Source organism: Merops nubicus, unplaced genomic scaffold (assembly GCF_000691845.1).
Source record: "Merops nubicus isolate BGI_N331 unplaced genomic scaffold, ASM69184v1 scaffold12619, whole genome shotgun sequence".
In the NCBI taxonomy this organism is placed as follows: Eukaryota; Metazoa; Chordata; class Aves; order Coraciiformes; family Meropidae; genus Merops; species Merops nubicus.
This window is the reverse complement of record NW_008630237.1, coordinates 1-17,647: the sequence shown is the minus strand read 5'-3', so window position 1 is coordinate 17,647 and position 17,647 is coordinate 1. Positions and strand designations below refer to the sequence as shown.

Genomic DNA, 17,647 nt, shown 5'->3' with positions numbered 1-17,647 from the left:
CACTCTTTCAGTGAAGAAATCCTTCCTAATATCCAATCAAAACCTCCCTATGTGCAACTTGAGCCCACTTCCTCTCATCCTATTGTTATTAACTTGGGAGAAGACACAAATACTCACCCCACTACAACCTCCTTTCAGGTAGCTGAAGAGAACAAGATTTCTGTTGCCTGGGGTGGTTGTGACCCAATGAAAGACACAGAGAGACTGATTCTTACCTACTAGCTTTGAATATAGGGGAGTTTGCTTTAAAGCCTGAAAGTTACATGATGCTTTGCAACGCCTCTATAAACAAATATTGTTAGTTGCAGCCATTGTCTTCAAAATAATTTATTTAAGCCCATGCAAATTACTTCCACTTCTGTATTAAATGTTAATCTTTGCAATATAATGCTAGGTTTTAAAGTGGAAAGACTAAGGAGACTGCAATTAATGACACTTTCTCCTTCCAACTGCTAAAACCAAGAATTACACAGACAAGATACTTTAAAAGTACCTAACTTTCAGTCTCTGTATTGAGTTTATGGCTCTGTCCTATAGATACTCAAGCATGGGGTCACAACCAGCCCAGGCAATGCCACAGGCTTGGGGAAGAGTGGCTGAAAAGCTGCCCTGAGGAACAGAACCTGGGGGTGCTGGTCAACAAACAGCTAAATACAAGCCAGCATTGTGCCCAGATGGCCAAGAAGGCAAACAGCATCCTGGCTTATATCAGAAATAGTGTGGCCAACAGGACTGTGGAAGTGATTATCCTCCTCTAATCAGCAGTGGTGATTCTACACATCAAATACTGAGTTCAGTTTTGGGCTCCTCAATACAAGAAAGACATTGAGGTGCTGGAATATGTCCAGAGAAGGCCAATGAAGCTGGTGAAGAGCCTACAGCACGAGTCTTACGAGAAGAAGCTGAGGGAGTAGGGGTCACTTAGCCTGGAGAAAAGGAGGCTCAGGGGAGACCTTATCACTCTCTACAACTACCTGAAAGGAGGCTGTAGTGAGGTATGGGTCCATCTCTTCTCCCAAGTAACAAGTGACAGGACAAGAGGAAATGGTCTCCAGTTGCGCCAGGGGAGGTTTAGGTTGGTTATTAGAGGAAACTTCTTCACTGAAAGGATTGTCAAGCACTGGAATAGGCTGCTCAAGGGCATGGTGGAGTCACCATCCCTGTAGGTACTTAAAAGTTGTGTAGATGAGGTGCTGAGGGACATGGTTTAGTGGTGGACTTGGTAGTGTCAGTTCAATGGTTGGATTTTATAATCTTAAAGGTCTTTCCCAACCAGAAAAATCCTGTGATTCTGTGTAAGGACTATTCTATATGCCAACTTTAACATCAAGTAATAGAGCCCCAGTCATATCTTCACAAAACTTCTTGGACAAAAGAAAAACATTCAAGTTTACCTAGATTTCTCTTCTGGGCCCTGAGAGAGTAAGCTGCTGCTATCTTCCCTGAGAAACTACAAGCACAACAGCTGGGCTTTGCTTGATTTCATGTCTCAAAGTTTTGCTGTAGTGAAATACAAGTCCTTTTGAATTGCAGTGATAGGTTAACTATGGCTAAGGTTCAAAGAGCAACATGCCTACCTTGGGTTTCAGATCACCTGTGCTAATAAGTCAGAGTGTGGTTTCACAGTTTCACTTAAATAACTGCAACTCTTTGCTGCTGCCATGCGCTGGGCTCTTGGACTCTCCTAGCACACTCCTTTCTACGTTACATCTATTGGTTGCCAAGTCACAGTCAGAGCCAGGTCAGCTCACAGGTTTCCTGAAAAACCACCAGAGACTCTCAGGTTTCAATCAGCAAGTCTAGACTGTTCAGGTAACCTCCACCTTGCTCCAGCCAAGGACTGGCTAAAATTTCCTCCTCCTGCAGTACAGATCCAAGTATGCTGCACAGGCAGAATATTCTTTAATCCTGCCTTTCCCATGGAGAAAGAGAGAGAGAAGCAGGAAAAAAAAAAAAAAAAAAAGATATCCAAGAACTGTAGTCTGTAGCCCCATTAAGATACCCACTACTTATTCTTAAAGGAGTAGGTAGTCCAACTAACAGCTCTTGCTTTTTGTAATATATTGCTGAATCCTCCATGAAAAGAGATTTATCTCAGGAAGGAGAGAAAATTTGTTTCCCCACTGAAACAGCTTTTTCAGAATATGTTTGTCTATCTCTCTGCAACGGGAGCAAATTATTATTTGCTTGCCACAAAAGATGGGTGTAAAGAAAATAAAAAGTCTGATCACAAATTCCAACTTGTTTGAAATTATATGCTACTTGCAACACCATCACATCAGAAAAAGCAGGTAAATGAAAGTGTTCTTATCACTACCTCAGCTGCTGCTACGTGCTGTAAGTATTCAACTCTTAACTGTGGCATTCTGACAGTGCACAAAACTCTCCTTAAAGAAAACATGATTCAGTAACCTGACATGTTACAACACTAACACTTCTTGCTCAGAATTGAATACTCCTACTTGGAAGTTTCTCTAAAACTCAATGACAGTAGAATAAATTTTAATCTCTAATAAGTATATGGGCAAAAGAAAATGTGTTAAAGTATATAAACATTACAAAAATGCCACTGTCGACTGGACCAGTCCCAATCACTATCCTTAAGCTGAAGTCAACAGAAGCTTTTACCTCAACATTCTAGTACATCTAAATTGTCAATAGCAGTTCAAAAAATTCTGACAACCTCAACACAGAGATGAATACCATGCACTGCAATAACAGTACTAATCTCTGGAAAACATTCAGACATGGTTTATATTTATGTTCTAGCCACTTTGGACAGCACTATTTGAGCTGAGTATGGGAGTTCTCATTTTGTACAAGCCCAAACAGTTGTGATATAAGAACTAAGACTGCCATTTATTCCTGTCACAATCTTAAACGCCAACAACTCAACTGTTCCTACTCCATGATAGCACCTCTGAAGCAGAGTTTCCAGGCATAACTTAAAAACTCACTCTTCTCTATCTAGTTTTAGAAACAAGTCTTAAAATATTATACTCCTCTATGCTTGTGTCTCTCTGTCTTCCCCAACTAATGTATTTTGGACTAGCTGGCTAAGCTCAACCACTGAAAAAAACGGTGGAAGTTTAAAAAAAAACCCAAACACCTGCACAACTGCATTGCCAAAAGCTCTGTCAATAACAGACATAATGCAACATGCCTCGCAAAAAATAAAGAACCAGAATAAACTTAAGCAGATGCAAATTGAGCTGTCATTTTCTTCTCTTCTATCCTTATCACTCCCTCTCCAAAATGAATAAAGTAACAACACAATCCACGCAATATTATATTTCTTGGCTTTCATTAGTGAGTTGGAAAGCCTCCAAGTTTATTTCTGGTAATCCTGGAAAAAAGCTATTAAATCCTTTTATGTGATCAGATCACATTAGCAAATTGAACAAACTTTAGTACTTGAATCATGGTTGTTTTGCTTTGGTGTTTTTTTTTTGGGGTTGTTTTTTTTTTTTGTTTGTTTGTTTGGTTGGTTTTTCTGTAGTTTGTTGTGGTTTTTGGTGTAGTTTTTTGTGTTTGTTTTTTCAACTGAGTGTAGTAAGTAGCTAGTTTCCTGTGAAAAAGAGGATTAAGTGACCATGCCTTTTTCTGTACCCTACATTTTCCCATAATTCTCAACCTGTTGATCAGTTCCAGTCAAACATAAAGGAATATTAGAGGCTTGGAAGACATTAGTTAATATATATTTTATGCTAGCAAGGAGAGAGAAAAGAAAGCCACAGTCCCCAGCACAAAGACAGCTGTATCCTAACACTTTATCAAGCCCAAGCAGCGCTCAGCCAGCTGCCCAATAAACAGACAAGTCAGCTCCAACCTGTCTGTGCATCTCAGACTGTGTATGTGCTGTCACCTGCCCAGATGGAAAGGTACAGGACTCTACAGATCATTTATGTGAATACCACTGTATCCTCAGTTTCACAGGAGTTCTTTTACTTATCTTGTGTATGCTCCATAGCTTTTTCATTATATATAAACAATCTTACCTTATTTGGTATAGGGTGTGTGCTTGATCTTCCCTCAGATGATTTTGATGTGGGGCACGGGTTATCACTTAGAACTGGAGACATCTAAGAAGTTTCACAAACACATATTAAAAATTTAATTAAGTCTTATTACCATCCAACAAGAAAAAAAGCTACCATCCTCACTCAGGCAGCATGCAAACTGTGACACTGTGATGCTATGTTAGGCAGTCTATGAGAACTACTTCTGAATTTAAGCTTCCATTAGGGAACTGAATGCAATTTGGATGCAGAGACTTCTCTTCCAAGCCACAGTCACAACAGAAAACTAACCAAATGCTATTGGTTGGATTGCATTCATTTATTTAACAACTATAATATCCTATTAAAATATTACTGTCATTGCCTTCAGATAAGTGAAACACTTTCATATATTTAATTTTAAATACATATGTTTTCAGAACAGCTTTAAAGTTTTTAACAAAATCAATTCTAGGCTTTTCAGGTCATATTAAATTAGAAGTATGCCAAAGAAAATATGTACAGCTAAAAGTGTTACCAAACTACACTAGAAATTAGAAAGTGAGGGTGTTTTGTGTCATTTATCTGGGTCCACTCTGTGTTACTACATTGTAGCAGATTATTAGTAAAGAGTACTAGGGTGGTATTAAAATTAACAGAATAGTCAATCTTTATCTTTCAGCCTTGTTTTCAGGTAAGTTATGTTGATGGCATAATGTAAAATGTGAAAGTATAATATACTTGACGATAGCCAATTGTTCTTAATTTCAGTTTATTTTTCAACACTGAAATGAAAATAAAGAATTAGGAAGAAAGAAAGCAATGGTGTCAACACTACTTACTTCTCCACCGCCCGAATTCTTTTTCTGCTGACATTTTCTAACAACCTCCAACAACAGGGGACCACCCACAGTACCCTCTGCTTCTGTAATTCCCAAATCTCGAGCTAGATTTTCTCGACCATCAAGGCCATTTAGCTAAAGAAAAAAAAAGCACAACACAGTAATAACTGTCACAAAACTCAACATATGTTTTGTAACAGAACTCCCAAATCTTTTTGGTCTTATTTAACAGCAATTATTTAGGACTTCCTGTTGCATGTGGGCTAATGTAATGATGGACTGTTCCATCACTTACTCCCCATCTGTACCTGAGCTTACCACAGACCATCCAAAATTATTTTACATATGCAAGTATTAATCATTTGTATGATTCAGGATTTATATGGTGAATTTACTTTCACCTGTCACTTTTAAAAATGGATCCTAGGACAACTATGAGTTTGCTGGAACCACTGGCTAGATGGAGAATATCCATTCCTGTGCATATAAAATTATACTAGCACAGGTCAATACTGACTTTGAGCCTGTTTCACTTTAAAAAGACATTGGTTTGGACAGGAATAGGGATGATAATTCATATCACAAAAAAAGAAAAATACAACAGAAGCAGAATGCTGCAGCAAGCCCAAGTTGGTTGCCATAACCTCAGAATGGCAAAACTGCAAAGGGCACCAGTTGAACTTGAACACTTAAAATTACTTGATGACACCTATTGAAACACTGGTCAAGCAAATACTGAACGCAAGCCACCACTGAAACCTGGAGGATAAACAGGCCATATGCCAAACTGCTCAGAGACAAGGGCTGGTAGAGGAAGACAAAGCAAAATCTTTCAGCTCTATGCACAGCAGTCTTGGCCAGCTTGCTTACTTTCACCAAGTATCACGTACAGACTGCAACAAGCAAAAGACACTTTTACTGGAAAAAGGAAGAGGGCGTTTCAAAGAGCACGAGATGCCCTACCAATGCAAATGAAGCATTGCTCCCAGGAGTGAGCAGCAATACGACAAAGCATCAACAGTTTCTAACTGGTAGCATGAATGTGAACCTCTGTGCAGAGGTGTCCTTGTGCACTGCCTGCAGAGAAGGCAAAGGACAAGGCTGCGCGAGATTTTCTTGGACTAAGCCGCTAAAAAGGAACATGAACTTCTGAGAAACATAAGTCAATTAATTGATTTAATAAAGCTGGATTTTTAATTTTTTAGCCACTTAAACTGACAGTAAGAATAAAAATGAGTATTTGAGATGCAAATGGAAATTCTTCAGTTACATGGAACTGTTTAAATGCCAAGTTTATTACTAAAACCTTTATATCATAAAAACATAGAAAGGACAAATGTAAGAAACTTCTAACTCAGTATCAAAAGCCTAAAAGTAATCAATTGGTTGGTACGATTCTTGTACGTTCCTCTCAACTGAACTACTCTATTCAATCATTTTTTACCCTGTACATCTGCACAAAGTCCTTTGTTTCACTGAAATTCCTCTCAGAATAATTACTGACATTATTTTAATTTTAATGTAACAATACTGACTTAGTATCATGACATAGGAAAATTACTGGCAAAAAATGCTGGTGTATTCTGTTGTGTATACTGTTATAAGATTTCACAAAAATCACTAATTTGTTAATTTGAAGTGAACATCATCAAGCACTAATTTTTTTTATAGAGGGACTACTCACTCACACTAGCACACTTTTCTGGAGTGTCTGTCTTTATGGGAAGAAGTACCTTTCACAGACTAAATATAAAATACTATTTAGCATAAACACAAGCAAATGGCTTAAATAAACCTACTACAGCACCCACATTCATAGCCAGGCACTCAGAACAATCAGCACAGCATATAAATAAAACCAGTATGTCTTACTGTGCTTGATTCAGGCTGAAAAACTGCCAGTGTAAAATCAAGATTGAAAAACCGTAGAAATTCTGCAACAAGACCTGCTACCAAGCGACCTAAAAAGCAAACAAGGAGAGTAAAAATACACCAAACAGTTCTTAGTTCAAAGCTTTAACATTATAATGGTTTCAGTATGAACTTCTACATTGACTCAACAGCCCTACAATCATTTAGACATTCAGGAAACTGCCACCACACAGAAGTAAGGGAATTGGTATACAAATCAGCTAACTCAGCCATCATATAAAATTAATCTTGCACCTGAATTTTTAACTATTCTGCTGATTAAAAGACATAATTTTGGCATTTCTCCTATGTGTGCATTCACTACTGTACATCTACAGTGAGTTTTCACTGGTTACTGTTTCTGTTGGTCTAGAATGGCTCTGAGTTAGCACAATCATAATTCATCATGAAATATTAAACTAATGCAATAGTCACCTATGTTAAGAATACAACTTCAGCAATATTAACTTAAACTACATTAAATTCTATTCTGCATTAACAGAATGACACTTGCCAGGAACAAAAGCATCCTTTATGTCATGAAGGCTGTACTGTTAATAAAAGATTCAAAGATTTAATCCTTTTTTTCCTACTTTTATTATTTTGAAAAGTATACTAAAAGAACTTACCATCTTTTGTACCTAAAAATTTTTTCAAGCTTTCATTTACTAGAGGTGCTTTGTTCTGTCAAAAAGCAAAAACCAAACAAACCAATTAATTTGTTAAAAAAAACAATTAACATCATCCTCCTACTAGCAAGAAACTGAAAACCACAAGTTGGTATTTTTGTGAATGCTGTTCCATAATGACTCCAGGCACATGTACTTCACTTCTTCAAAATCTACCTTTGCATTAGATTCTACTGCCTGTAAGTACAAGTTGCAGAGCCTTACACTTACTTCAGCATATTAAAATTCTCAGTATTTCTATTACAGAAGCTAGTAATTTCACTAAAATTCTTAATGGCATACTGATTTTCATTTACTTAAGGATTAGAAAGGTACAGTAAGCAGTTAACTTCCCAAATGGCTCCCCTAATAATAGCCCCATTAACAATAATGGCCAAGTTTGTCTAAGGAAATTCAGTCTTTGTTTTCAAAATACTAATTTACAAATCAGCTAGACAAATTGTGCTAATTAGTCATTCATAAATCAATACTAATCTTCTATTAATTAGAAGACCTTAAAAGATACTAAAATTGTTATTCTCCCTTGTTCAATTTGCCCTCTCCAACTTTGATTTTTAAATGGAGATAAATCACTGTGCTATATGGTTCAGGGATTTTTCAAACTAAATTCTAGATACCATTTCTAACATACCAAAATATGCTGGGTAAGAACTGAAGAAAAGCATCTGCGATAGGTATTTATCACTGTAGTCAAACATTAACATGCACAAGAAAGCACTGTGTGAAAAGATAAACCTATACGGCATAATACTTAAAAATTCAGAGTACTGGTAAGTATTAATGTATTTCCAGTGTCTTTATGGTGTAAAATTAATGATGCATCTCAGCCTTTTGAAAAAAAGGGTGAGCTGAGATTGACTGTAGCAAATCTCTCTTCAGCACTATTACTCTCCAGAGTCTGGGAAGTTGTACTCTGGGTACTCTATAACATGCTGAAGCTTCCCATAAGAGACAGCTCTACTACATCACTCTCCTATTATGCCTTCTTCAGTCATTTTATGTTAGATTTCTAGCATTCTAACATAAATTTCAAATACAGAATCTTATACCACATAATAACTTCTACCCTTCCTTAATAATATCACAATAAGGTCCACTTCAGTTGTGCCATTTTCCAGGTAGAGCATAACCACCTAACTTGTAGAGGAAAAGGACAGTTTTCCACTCCTTTATCAAAAAAAAAAAAAAAAAGAGCCTGGGCACACAGCACCCTCTTTTCTCTAGTGCCAGGGAAAGGAAACAGAGGAAACAAGGCAACACCAGCTGTATGAGGGTTCACAAAACTAGCATCTGCTACCACAGCAGTACTGTTACTTCATCATGTTAGTAACACATACCCTTAATATGAATATATTGTCACAGTATTAGCATGTAGACTATGTCTCAGTTCAGAAGTCTTCCTTCCATAGAAGTAAATTATGCTGAAGTAGGCCTACAACATCTTTACGAGAAATACCAAAAGCATCAGCATACTTGGAAAGTTACCGCATTAAATTGCTTTCATAATAAACTTATCAAAAAACACATCACAATATTTTAATTTCCAAAAGACGTTATTCAAATTTTATAAAATCTTAAAATCATTTCGGTTGGAAAAGTCCTTTAAGATTATCACATCCAACCATTAACCCAGCACAGCAAGTCCACCACTAAACCATGTGCCTGAGCACCACAGGTACACATCTCTTAAGTATCTGCAGGGACGGTGACTCCATTACTTTCCTGAGCAGCCTATTCCAGTGCTTGACAACCCTTTTGGTGATTAAATTTCTCCTAATATCCAAAAATCTGGTTTGTGTTCTTTAAGTGTCATGCTCTTATGCAGCAATATGTAACTTTTTCTTACTATGTTTCACAAATAGAAAGTATTAAGGCTATTATACTTAATTCTATATGAAGAACAATTAAAAAAAATTAAAAAATAATCATTCTAAGTTCTCTTACCTCTACTTTCTCTTGTTCTTCTAATGCCAAAAACACAGCTGCACGCAACTCTGCCTGCCAAATAAAAGAAACCAAACAAACAGCATTTGTACAAGCACTGTTTTCCCTATGTAAATAGAATGCATTAAACCAGCAAGTAACTTAACAGCTATTTTTTTCTCCTCAAGCAACTTGGCATCGATTGTAATCTACATCAGTGCAATTAAGGTGCTTTAAGATTGCAGGCAATATAACTTCAGGCTGAGAAGAAAGTTCTCAGTCTTAGAACACGGGAGGTTGTTCTGCCAATGACCAGGCCCAACAAGAATGACACAACCAGCAGAAAGAGAAACCAATACACAGACTGTATTATAAGTAAAAAGGACATTCCATGAATGATCACTGGGGGTACAAACAGATCAATCAGCTGGCACATAATTGACGCCACCCCCAGCGAGCTCACAAAAGATGTGACTCGGCCCACAACAGGTGGTACAAACAGAGAACTGAGGTTTCCCATAGCTGGTGTGGGAAACAGCCAGATCACCAAGCTAAACATATAAGAAAAAGGTGCCCACATGGCAACTCTCACCCAATCAGCCCATGTTTGTAAAGGTCTAAATTGACTGGGGCCCAGCTCCAGGAGAGTCAGGAGGTCTCTCCTGAACCAGGAAGCTCTGGGGAGTGCACTCCACAGACAGACACTCCTGACTCCCTGCAAGTGGTCCCAGCTTTTATCCCCCAGCAGACCCCTGACCTTTGTCAACTCAATGCAGGACCCCTGGGGCTCATTTCCCTTCTGGCTCTCCCTGCAGGGCCGGCCGCACCCTGGGGGGAAGCTATAAGGCAAACTCACCTCCTCTGTATGAAGGGCTGTGGGAATCACCCATATGTCAACCTTAATTCGGGGCTCGGGGTTCAAACTCCAGCATTTCAGAGGTGTGTGGAAGAAGTGATACAAGACTTCCTAAATTATTTCTTCATACACAAAAAGATTCCAAATTATCTACATTATCTCGTATTATTTTCTTCTGAGAGCTAAAAAAATCCATCTCTTACAAAGGGCAGCTTTGAAACACCTACCCTTCATTTACAATTTGTCCAGGAAGCACGAACAAACGACTTGTAATAATACGTTTTTAAAAATTAATGCTAAGGCACACAAATTCCTATGATTTCTTGTCAGATCAGACACAAAGAAACAGAATTTCTCAAGGAAAAGAGAGCTTGACTCCAGTCATTCAAATACCTCTGTAGTGAGAATTTACCTAACTGATTTTAAACACCTTAATGTCAAGGATCAGGATTCTTCTAAGAACTATTCTGAATGTTTAAGATTAAGCCTTACCTGTTTTTTTTGAACATTACAGTTTCTATACTTCTTTCATTGAAGATATCAAATGGACAACATACTTTAAGTAGTCTGCCACTTTAAACAACATTTCATCTGATGTTTTGAAGTAGCAACTGGATTGTTATGCAGTAATGAACTAAATGCCAGCTTTCTCAGGGGCAAAGAAGAAAGCTGGCTTTTAGAGACCAATTTCCATAACTAAGAATAATAAAGAATGTTTGGATTTTCTCACGTATATTACAAAAAGTAGGTTACCCTCTAACTGTTCCCTTCCACAAAAAAAAAAAAAAAAAAACCAACAACACAAAACACACAACACATTTCACAGAAAAATAAAATACTTGTTTTCTTTTTAAGCATAACCCTCTTTGGTTACCTTTCTAAAGGACAAAAAGTTAAAATTATTTACCATCAAAAGAAGTGTAAAATGCTTACCACAATTGTACATGACAGTCATACTGACATGACAGTTAATTTTTTTTCAGCATTCATACCCCATTCACAGGGTACAGCATTCAATGAGCAAGACTTCTTACAAGCCATTAATTTTAAACTGTTTTTAAAAATCAGTGCACATTAAGTTTCTGACCAACAGCTAAAATTTAGTCTTTTGTCACAATTAAAAACTTCAAAGGATTGCAATGCTGACTTTCTTTTCCACTGATGTCAGAGAAAAGAAGTGTGCTTACACAGGACACAAAGAGTAACGATGCATTCATGGAAGAGACAGGCTATTACAACCATTCAAAATAAATCCCACCTGTCGTTACATGTGGATAGGGATAAACCCCCTTAAGTGGTCTGGATCACGAAACTATAGAACGAAGTTGGCTGAAAGAAGTTGCCATTACACCAGCTGAACCACAGCTTGACCTGTTTGAGATTTTGGAATATCACAACTGACATTTCTTTCCACCTAACTATGACCATTTGCCTGTCCTGGTTCTCCTCTGAGGCTGACCCAGAGGCTCCTCTGGGTCCAATACAGAGACTTTTAAACACAGGCTGAGGTGCTTTTCTTCCTCTTATCACCTATTTAACGACAATGTCAATTTCTCCCACATGTTGCCATTCCCCATGAACAGCAGGGTCACTTCAGTGGCCGATTAATACCCCTAAGGTTAGGGCCTCATCACCAGAAGATAATGCAACCCGTCTTTACCTCATCTCCCTTTGGCTCACTGGCATACTCTAGAACACCACCCCACAGCTTTTCCACAGAAAAGCAGCCCTCCACACAGTGAGATGCTTGCAGGGTTGAAGGACCAAGTTTCAAGTTAAGCATTCCTGTACCATCTCCACAAGGAAGGTTTACATGATTCCACCACACTCATGCTCATCCTTTGAAGCAGGTACTGTCCAGATCCCAGAAAGATATTTTCAAAATATCATCGCAGTATATTTAGACATGGAACCATACACTTGAACCTGTGTGAGGTTAAAACAGTCATTCTCAGGTTCGTGAGGAAGCAAGTAAAAAGCAACAATTACAAAGCTGATGCCGAAGGCAAAATCACCTCCTACAAGATTAAGCATCCTGCACAGTAGAATGGACAATGTCATGTAGACTTTTCAGAAAATGAGACAAGTCAGAGAATTTGTACATCAGTCATAACAATTTGCTCCCACCAGAAGATATGGAGGCTTACATAATTGCACAGACTATTCTATTTCCAGTGTTCTTGTTCCACCCCGTCCCCTCCCCTCCCTTTTTTTCCAAGTGTGAACGGTTTGCATTTGTCTTTGCCCTAGAGCCCTTTGCACCGGCCCGACCTGCATTCCCTGCATTGTTACAATCTGCTCTTGCTATCCCCCTATTCCACACTGCCTTATCCTGCTAGCACTTTTCAACACAATCCAAATGCATTTTGAAGAATTTTTTTCAAAGTTGAGTAGTAAAGCAGACCAAAGCTTGATACTCAACTTCCCTACTCATATCCTTCCTAAATCTCCAATAAAATAGGGTTACATTGATGACGTTCACTCTGATCGCCCTCGCACCCACCAGACCCACAGGCCTCTTCCTCGTCCTGTGAAAGGTGCCCATTCCCTTCTATCCCTAAGTATTTTTATCAGGCAAGAGCTCATACCAAAGGGACCACAATTTTATTTCACTGTACTTAGCTAAAATGAGCAAGGGTAATATGGTATATGACACCTGCTGTCTGTACTCAGTAGGGAAATGCACTTTTGTTCAAAGTACTGACCCATACACTTCCCCTTTTCCTACCAGGCATTTACAGCTCATCAGACAACACTCTCTCTAGCCAATTGCTGTTGTACTGTAAATCAGAAGCTTACAGTCCATGAGAGAAACTTTTGTGCACTGGGCTGTAGTTTCCCTCTTCAGAACCCAGATAAGTTTATCCAGGTCTAAATATAGAGCCTCCTGTGTGTACCTGAAGTACTGTGCAGGGAAACAGCTTCCTCCTATGTCTGCAGCTCCCTGGCAAAGGGGAAAACAGTTCTTACTACCCTCAGTAGTTTCCCAAACATGTTTTAGGTGGCACCTCAGAGCTGCCAAACTGATTTGGGAATATGTCCTTAATAGGGAGAAAACGAGCAGCTTCCTTAAGAATGTTATTAGTCTGATTTAGTATCCTTGTATAAACCATCCACAGCAGCTTCCATTGCCAGATGCTGGATGAAAAGTAAAAGGATAAGACTGCCTAGGACTGAAGGATGACCTGTAGCTTCTAACTAGCTCTCACTTGCAGACTCCAACATTTAAGTATCTAGTGCTGGAATGCATTTGTCCAGCACTTAAACAAGAGAGCTTATTGTCTTAGGACAAAACTTGATACAATGCTTTTCATGAGGAAAGCACTTGGGTACTTAAAACTAATTTCTATGCCTCAGAGCATACCGGCATGGTCCCTGCCTTCTTGTAACAGGCATTAAGCACAAACTGTGCACAGAAAATAAGCATATGTTTTTTTTTCTTGACACTGCTAGTTGACAAATTCTTGCTGTCCATTTCATGCACTTCTCCACAATGTTTCTACAAATCCTTAAAGCCCTGCAGTTTTTGTAGAGGAAGCCCTGGGATTTTATTTTTTCCAAAGACACTTCAGCAGAAATAAATTTCAGCTTGCCAAATGTGCACCCTTCTCAACCTGCTTAAGTAGCTGAACACACACAGTTTTTGAAGCCACATCCAGGCAACTTTGCACATTCTCACAGAAACAAAGGGTAGGCAAGTTCAGCGAGTGTCGAAAAGGGAGACGTTCACTTGAGCGATCTTAAATGGACCAGCAGGAGGTGCAAAGCAGTTTTGCAAGCTTACATTCACAAATCACACACACCAGTGGATGGCGTGGTTAAGTGCACGTTTAGGGTAGTGAAATGATTCAAGTAGTGCATAAGATTTTGCAGAGTAAAAGAATGCACTGCTGCTGAGATAAACAGCCTTCAGATCTTCCAGGCAAAGCACAGGCACAGATAACTGCCATCTGCTCCAGTGCCATGGAACGGTCCCACCCATGTGCCAGCGTAAACAACCTCTGGCATATGGAGAGTGTAGTGGCCCATGGGCACCTTCCTGTACAACTTCCAGCACCTCCACTTCCTAATGACTGTCATGTACCTCAGTAGATAGAGGGCAAGGCTGACAGAGCATTAAGCAGTCCAAACACTGGTCACCCCAGGCTAAAAGTCTGTGTGTACCAGGCTAACAGTCCACACCAGTCTATATGCAACACCAATCCAAAACTGGTGCCAAAACATAAACAACAACTTCACTACCAATGTTACTCGGTACCCTCCCTATCACTCTTCATCTGCAAAGTTTGTGAGGTTCTCAGCCTTGAGCAAGACCAGGGAGTAGTTTGCGTGACTATGTATTGTCAGAAAAAAACCTCTTCAACTTAGCAGCCTTTTTTTGTCTATGAAAGTTAAACTTCTTTGCAGGGTAATCAAAAATATGAAGAACACTAGGAAATATATAGGAAGAATCCACGCCACAAAGGGGGTAATAAACACCTAAAAGCCATAAACTCTAAATACCTACACATTTATCATGTGCTTATTCTACATGTCACAAGGAGGTCTCAATCTCATGTTATTAAAATTCATTCATCCATGATGCGAAGAGGAACATATTGACATTTAAATGTTGAATTTTGGGGAGTTCACCTGAAATCATTATAAATGGCTATCATTATAAACAAAATCATTATAAATTATACTTAAAAGAATAGGTAGATGTTACACAAAAAAAATTAATGGTTCTCCTGGATTCCAAGAAATGAGTTAACCTTCTGAGATTAACCCTTTTAAAAACCAACCCCGCAACATCCAGAAAACAGGAGGTTACACTATAGGGTACCACATACTCATCACAACAGTTAACATTCCAAACACGTTTAAAAGCATTGTTGATTATAACAATGTGGTTATATGCAAATAGCAAATAAGCAAACAGGCCTAAACTTATTTTTCCAGAATGAAAGATACAAACCAAAACAAAGTAAGATAGCAAAGGAACACAGTAAGAATCATAATGGCTCTTCCTGCTTTGATGATGATAGTTTCCCCAGAAGAAAGATTACATTCTCATCAAGAGAGAAGACAATCTCTACTAACACAGCATGCATTGCACAGTATCAGTGATAATTTTCACTAAAGTACAAATACCCAGTTATATTTTGTATGTTCATAGAATTCATTAGGAAGCAGACTTGCCCATCAGATTAATCCCAGCAATTAACAAATTACATCTATACACTCATGGCAGTTTAGAGCAGATAGGGAATTCTCAACTGCAAGTGGCAAATATATTTACACATCTTCCAGTTTTTACACTATGACTTCATTAAATACTCCAGTATTTACAGTCTCAGGAAAATAGAAGCATCATGAAAAGATTTTTAAAATGTCACACAAGTAAAAATTTTGTCAGCTAAATAATTTATATCAACACCAATGCACTCAAGAAATCAATCTCAAAATAAGAATAAACTGCAACCCATTATAAAGATCATTGTATTAAAGAACAAAGGCATTGCTAAGTTTCTTTCTAAAAATTACTCAGTTAATAAATGTTACCCAATGTATTAGCTGACAGCCCAACGTATTCTATCCACTGAAATAATTCCACCTGAACTCTAATTCTTCCAGAGTTGTCTTTACCTGTGGTGCTTCCTACCAATTCAACTATTCATTGACGATGTATTTTTCTCTCTAAATGTATCTGCTTCAGTAAATCTCACACACATTATAGTTATCTTCCTAGCCTCATCCATCTTGAAAAAATGGCAAGTACTCATTCTGAAGTATAAAACAACTGTTTTGATAATAAGTAAAATGTTTTCAGTTCTACCACATAATAAAAAATATTGACACACACAATAGATAAACACTATTGATCACAACCATGTTTAAATTATTTTAATGGAATGATGATGGCAAATTTTTTTTTAATGCATGGTATAATCTATTTTCATTTAAAGGCTAATGATTTCAGAAGACTTACTCAACCTTAATTCTTGTGGAAGACAATGGCCTTTTTGTCAGGTACTAGCAGAACAAACTCTGTAAGTCATTAATACTATCAATGAACAGAGAGTCATCAAACTTACACGCCAATTAAGGTTTACAGCTAAGACAAAACACCATGAACTCATCAAATGAGCAGGCTTAACCATACCAGTTATTAAAAAGAGACATAACCCAGTAAATAGGATGTAGTTTGCACTGTTGTAAGTCATTTGCTAGCTTGCTTTAAGTATACCTTATGCCATATTGGATACTGCAAACTTGCAGCATCACAGAACAGCGAAGACTGCAGTAAATAATCACATAAAAGTCAACGAACTGGCACCTGTAGTACAAAAACTTACATACCACAATAAGGCAGGAATTAAGAAACACCAATTCACGTGTTCAATATGACCTAATTGGCTTATGGTTTATTTTTAGTTATCCTTTTATCATTATACTTTTATTAGTTAACACTGCTTCAGAAGTTAACAGGTGGCCCAAAGGGCCTACTTGACAAATTAGCTCAAAAAAGGTCTCCCTACTCAAAATACAGCTCAAAGCTACATGAACTAGAATCTTTATTTACTTATGGAATTCAAATAAGGATTAGCCATTTGAAGTGCAAGTACAGCACATTTTTATTAAAACTGTTTTGTTGAAAAGTATGACAACTAGCCCAAGATCCTGTGGACTTCAAAGTACATATGTAAAGATGCTCTCAATTCCATTAATGACTTCAGCTGTTAAACTGTTCCCGAAATATCAGTAATAATTACTTATCTATGGCAGGCTTAGAATAGAACACCACAGATAAATGCCAACATCCTTGATCTGAAATCCAAATTTCATTTCTCCTTTAGATTGGAAGGGAATTCAGTGGTTCTTATGCTTCTACAACTGTATGGCTCTTTACTATAACAATAATTATTGCTGATAGTTTCCAATTTGAATAAGAATCCAAGGAACCAATTTTCATAGGCTTCCTGATACAAGTTCAGGCTACACCACAGGCTTGGAAGTAGTGTTCACTCCACTACAACACTATCTTTCATAGATTTTCTTAAGATAACAATATCTGTTCCCTGTAGGCAGGCAGCATCTCCAGAGTTTCCAGATTTAGTAAGCCTCCAAGACACAACTCAAGAAACCCACGCTCAAGAACAACACTTAAACAGCGACCTTCAGGAACGCATGCTTGAAATGTTCAACGGGGGCTTTCTGTATCGAAGTAAAAAGAAACTCTCACCACCTTGCCCCACACTACTCGGCAGCTGAACGTTCCCAGCGGGCCTGGCAGTAGCAAAGGGGCTCACACGGAATATACGAGAGCGAACCCGCACAGCCGGGCGCCGGGCTCCCTGCGACGGCCGGGAGCTCCGCTCCCTCTCCCCGCCTGGCGATCTCCTATCTCCCGCTGCCGCCGGGCAGACCTCATGCAGCGGCCAGGCC

At 38.4% G+C, this 17,647-nt stretch overlaps 1 protein-coding gene across 1 annotated transcript in view; it reads right to left on the bottom strand.

Annotated features, from left to right (window-relative positions):
- Window positions 1-13,589, bottom strand: part of FGFR1OP (FGFR1 oncogene partner) — a 19,570-nt gene extending 5,981 nt beyond the window's left edge. The window contains exons 1-6 of the mRNA XM_008947219.1: window positions 13,584-13,589; window positions 9,385-9,438; window positions 7,381-7,435; window positions 6,713-6,801; window positions 4,841-4,975; window positions 3,999-4,082 (exon numbers count right to left, since the gene is read on the bottom strand). Of these exons, the coding sequence (XP_008945467.1) occupies window positions 3,999-4,082; window positions 4,841-4,975; window positions 6,713-6,801; window positions 7,381-7,435; window positions 9,385-9,438; window positions 13,584-13,589 (423 nt within the window). The remainder of the gene's footprint in view (window positions 1-3,998; window positions 4,083-4,840; window positions 4,976-6,712; window positions 6,802-7,380; window positions 7,436-9,384; window positions 9,439-13,583) is intronic.
- Between the last annotated feature and the right edge of the window lie 4,058 nt (window positions 13,590-17,647).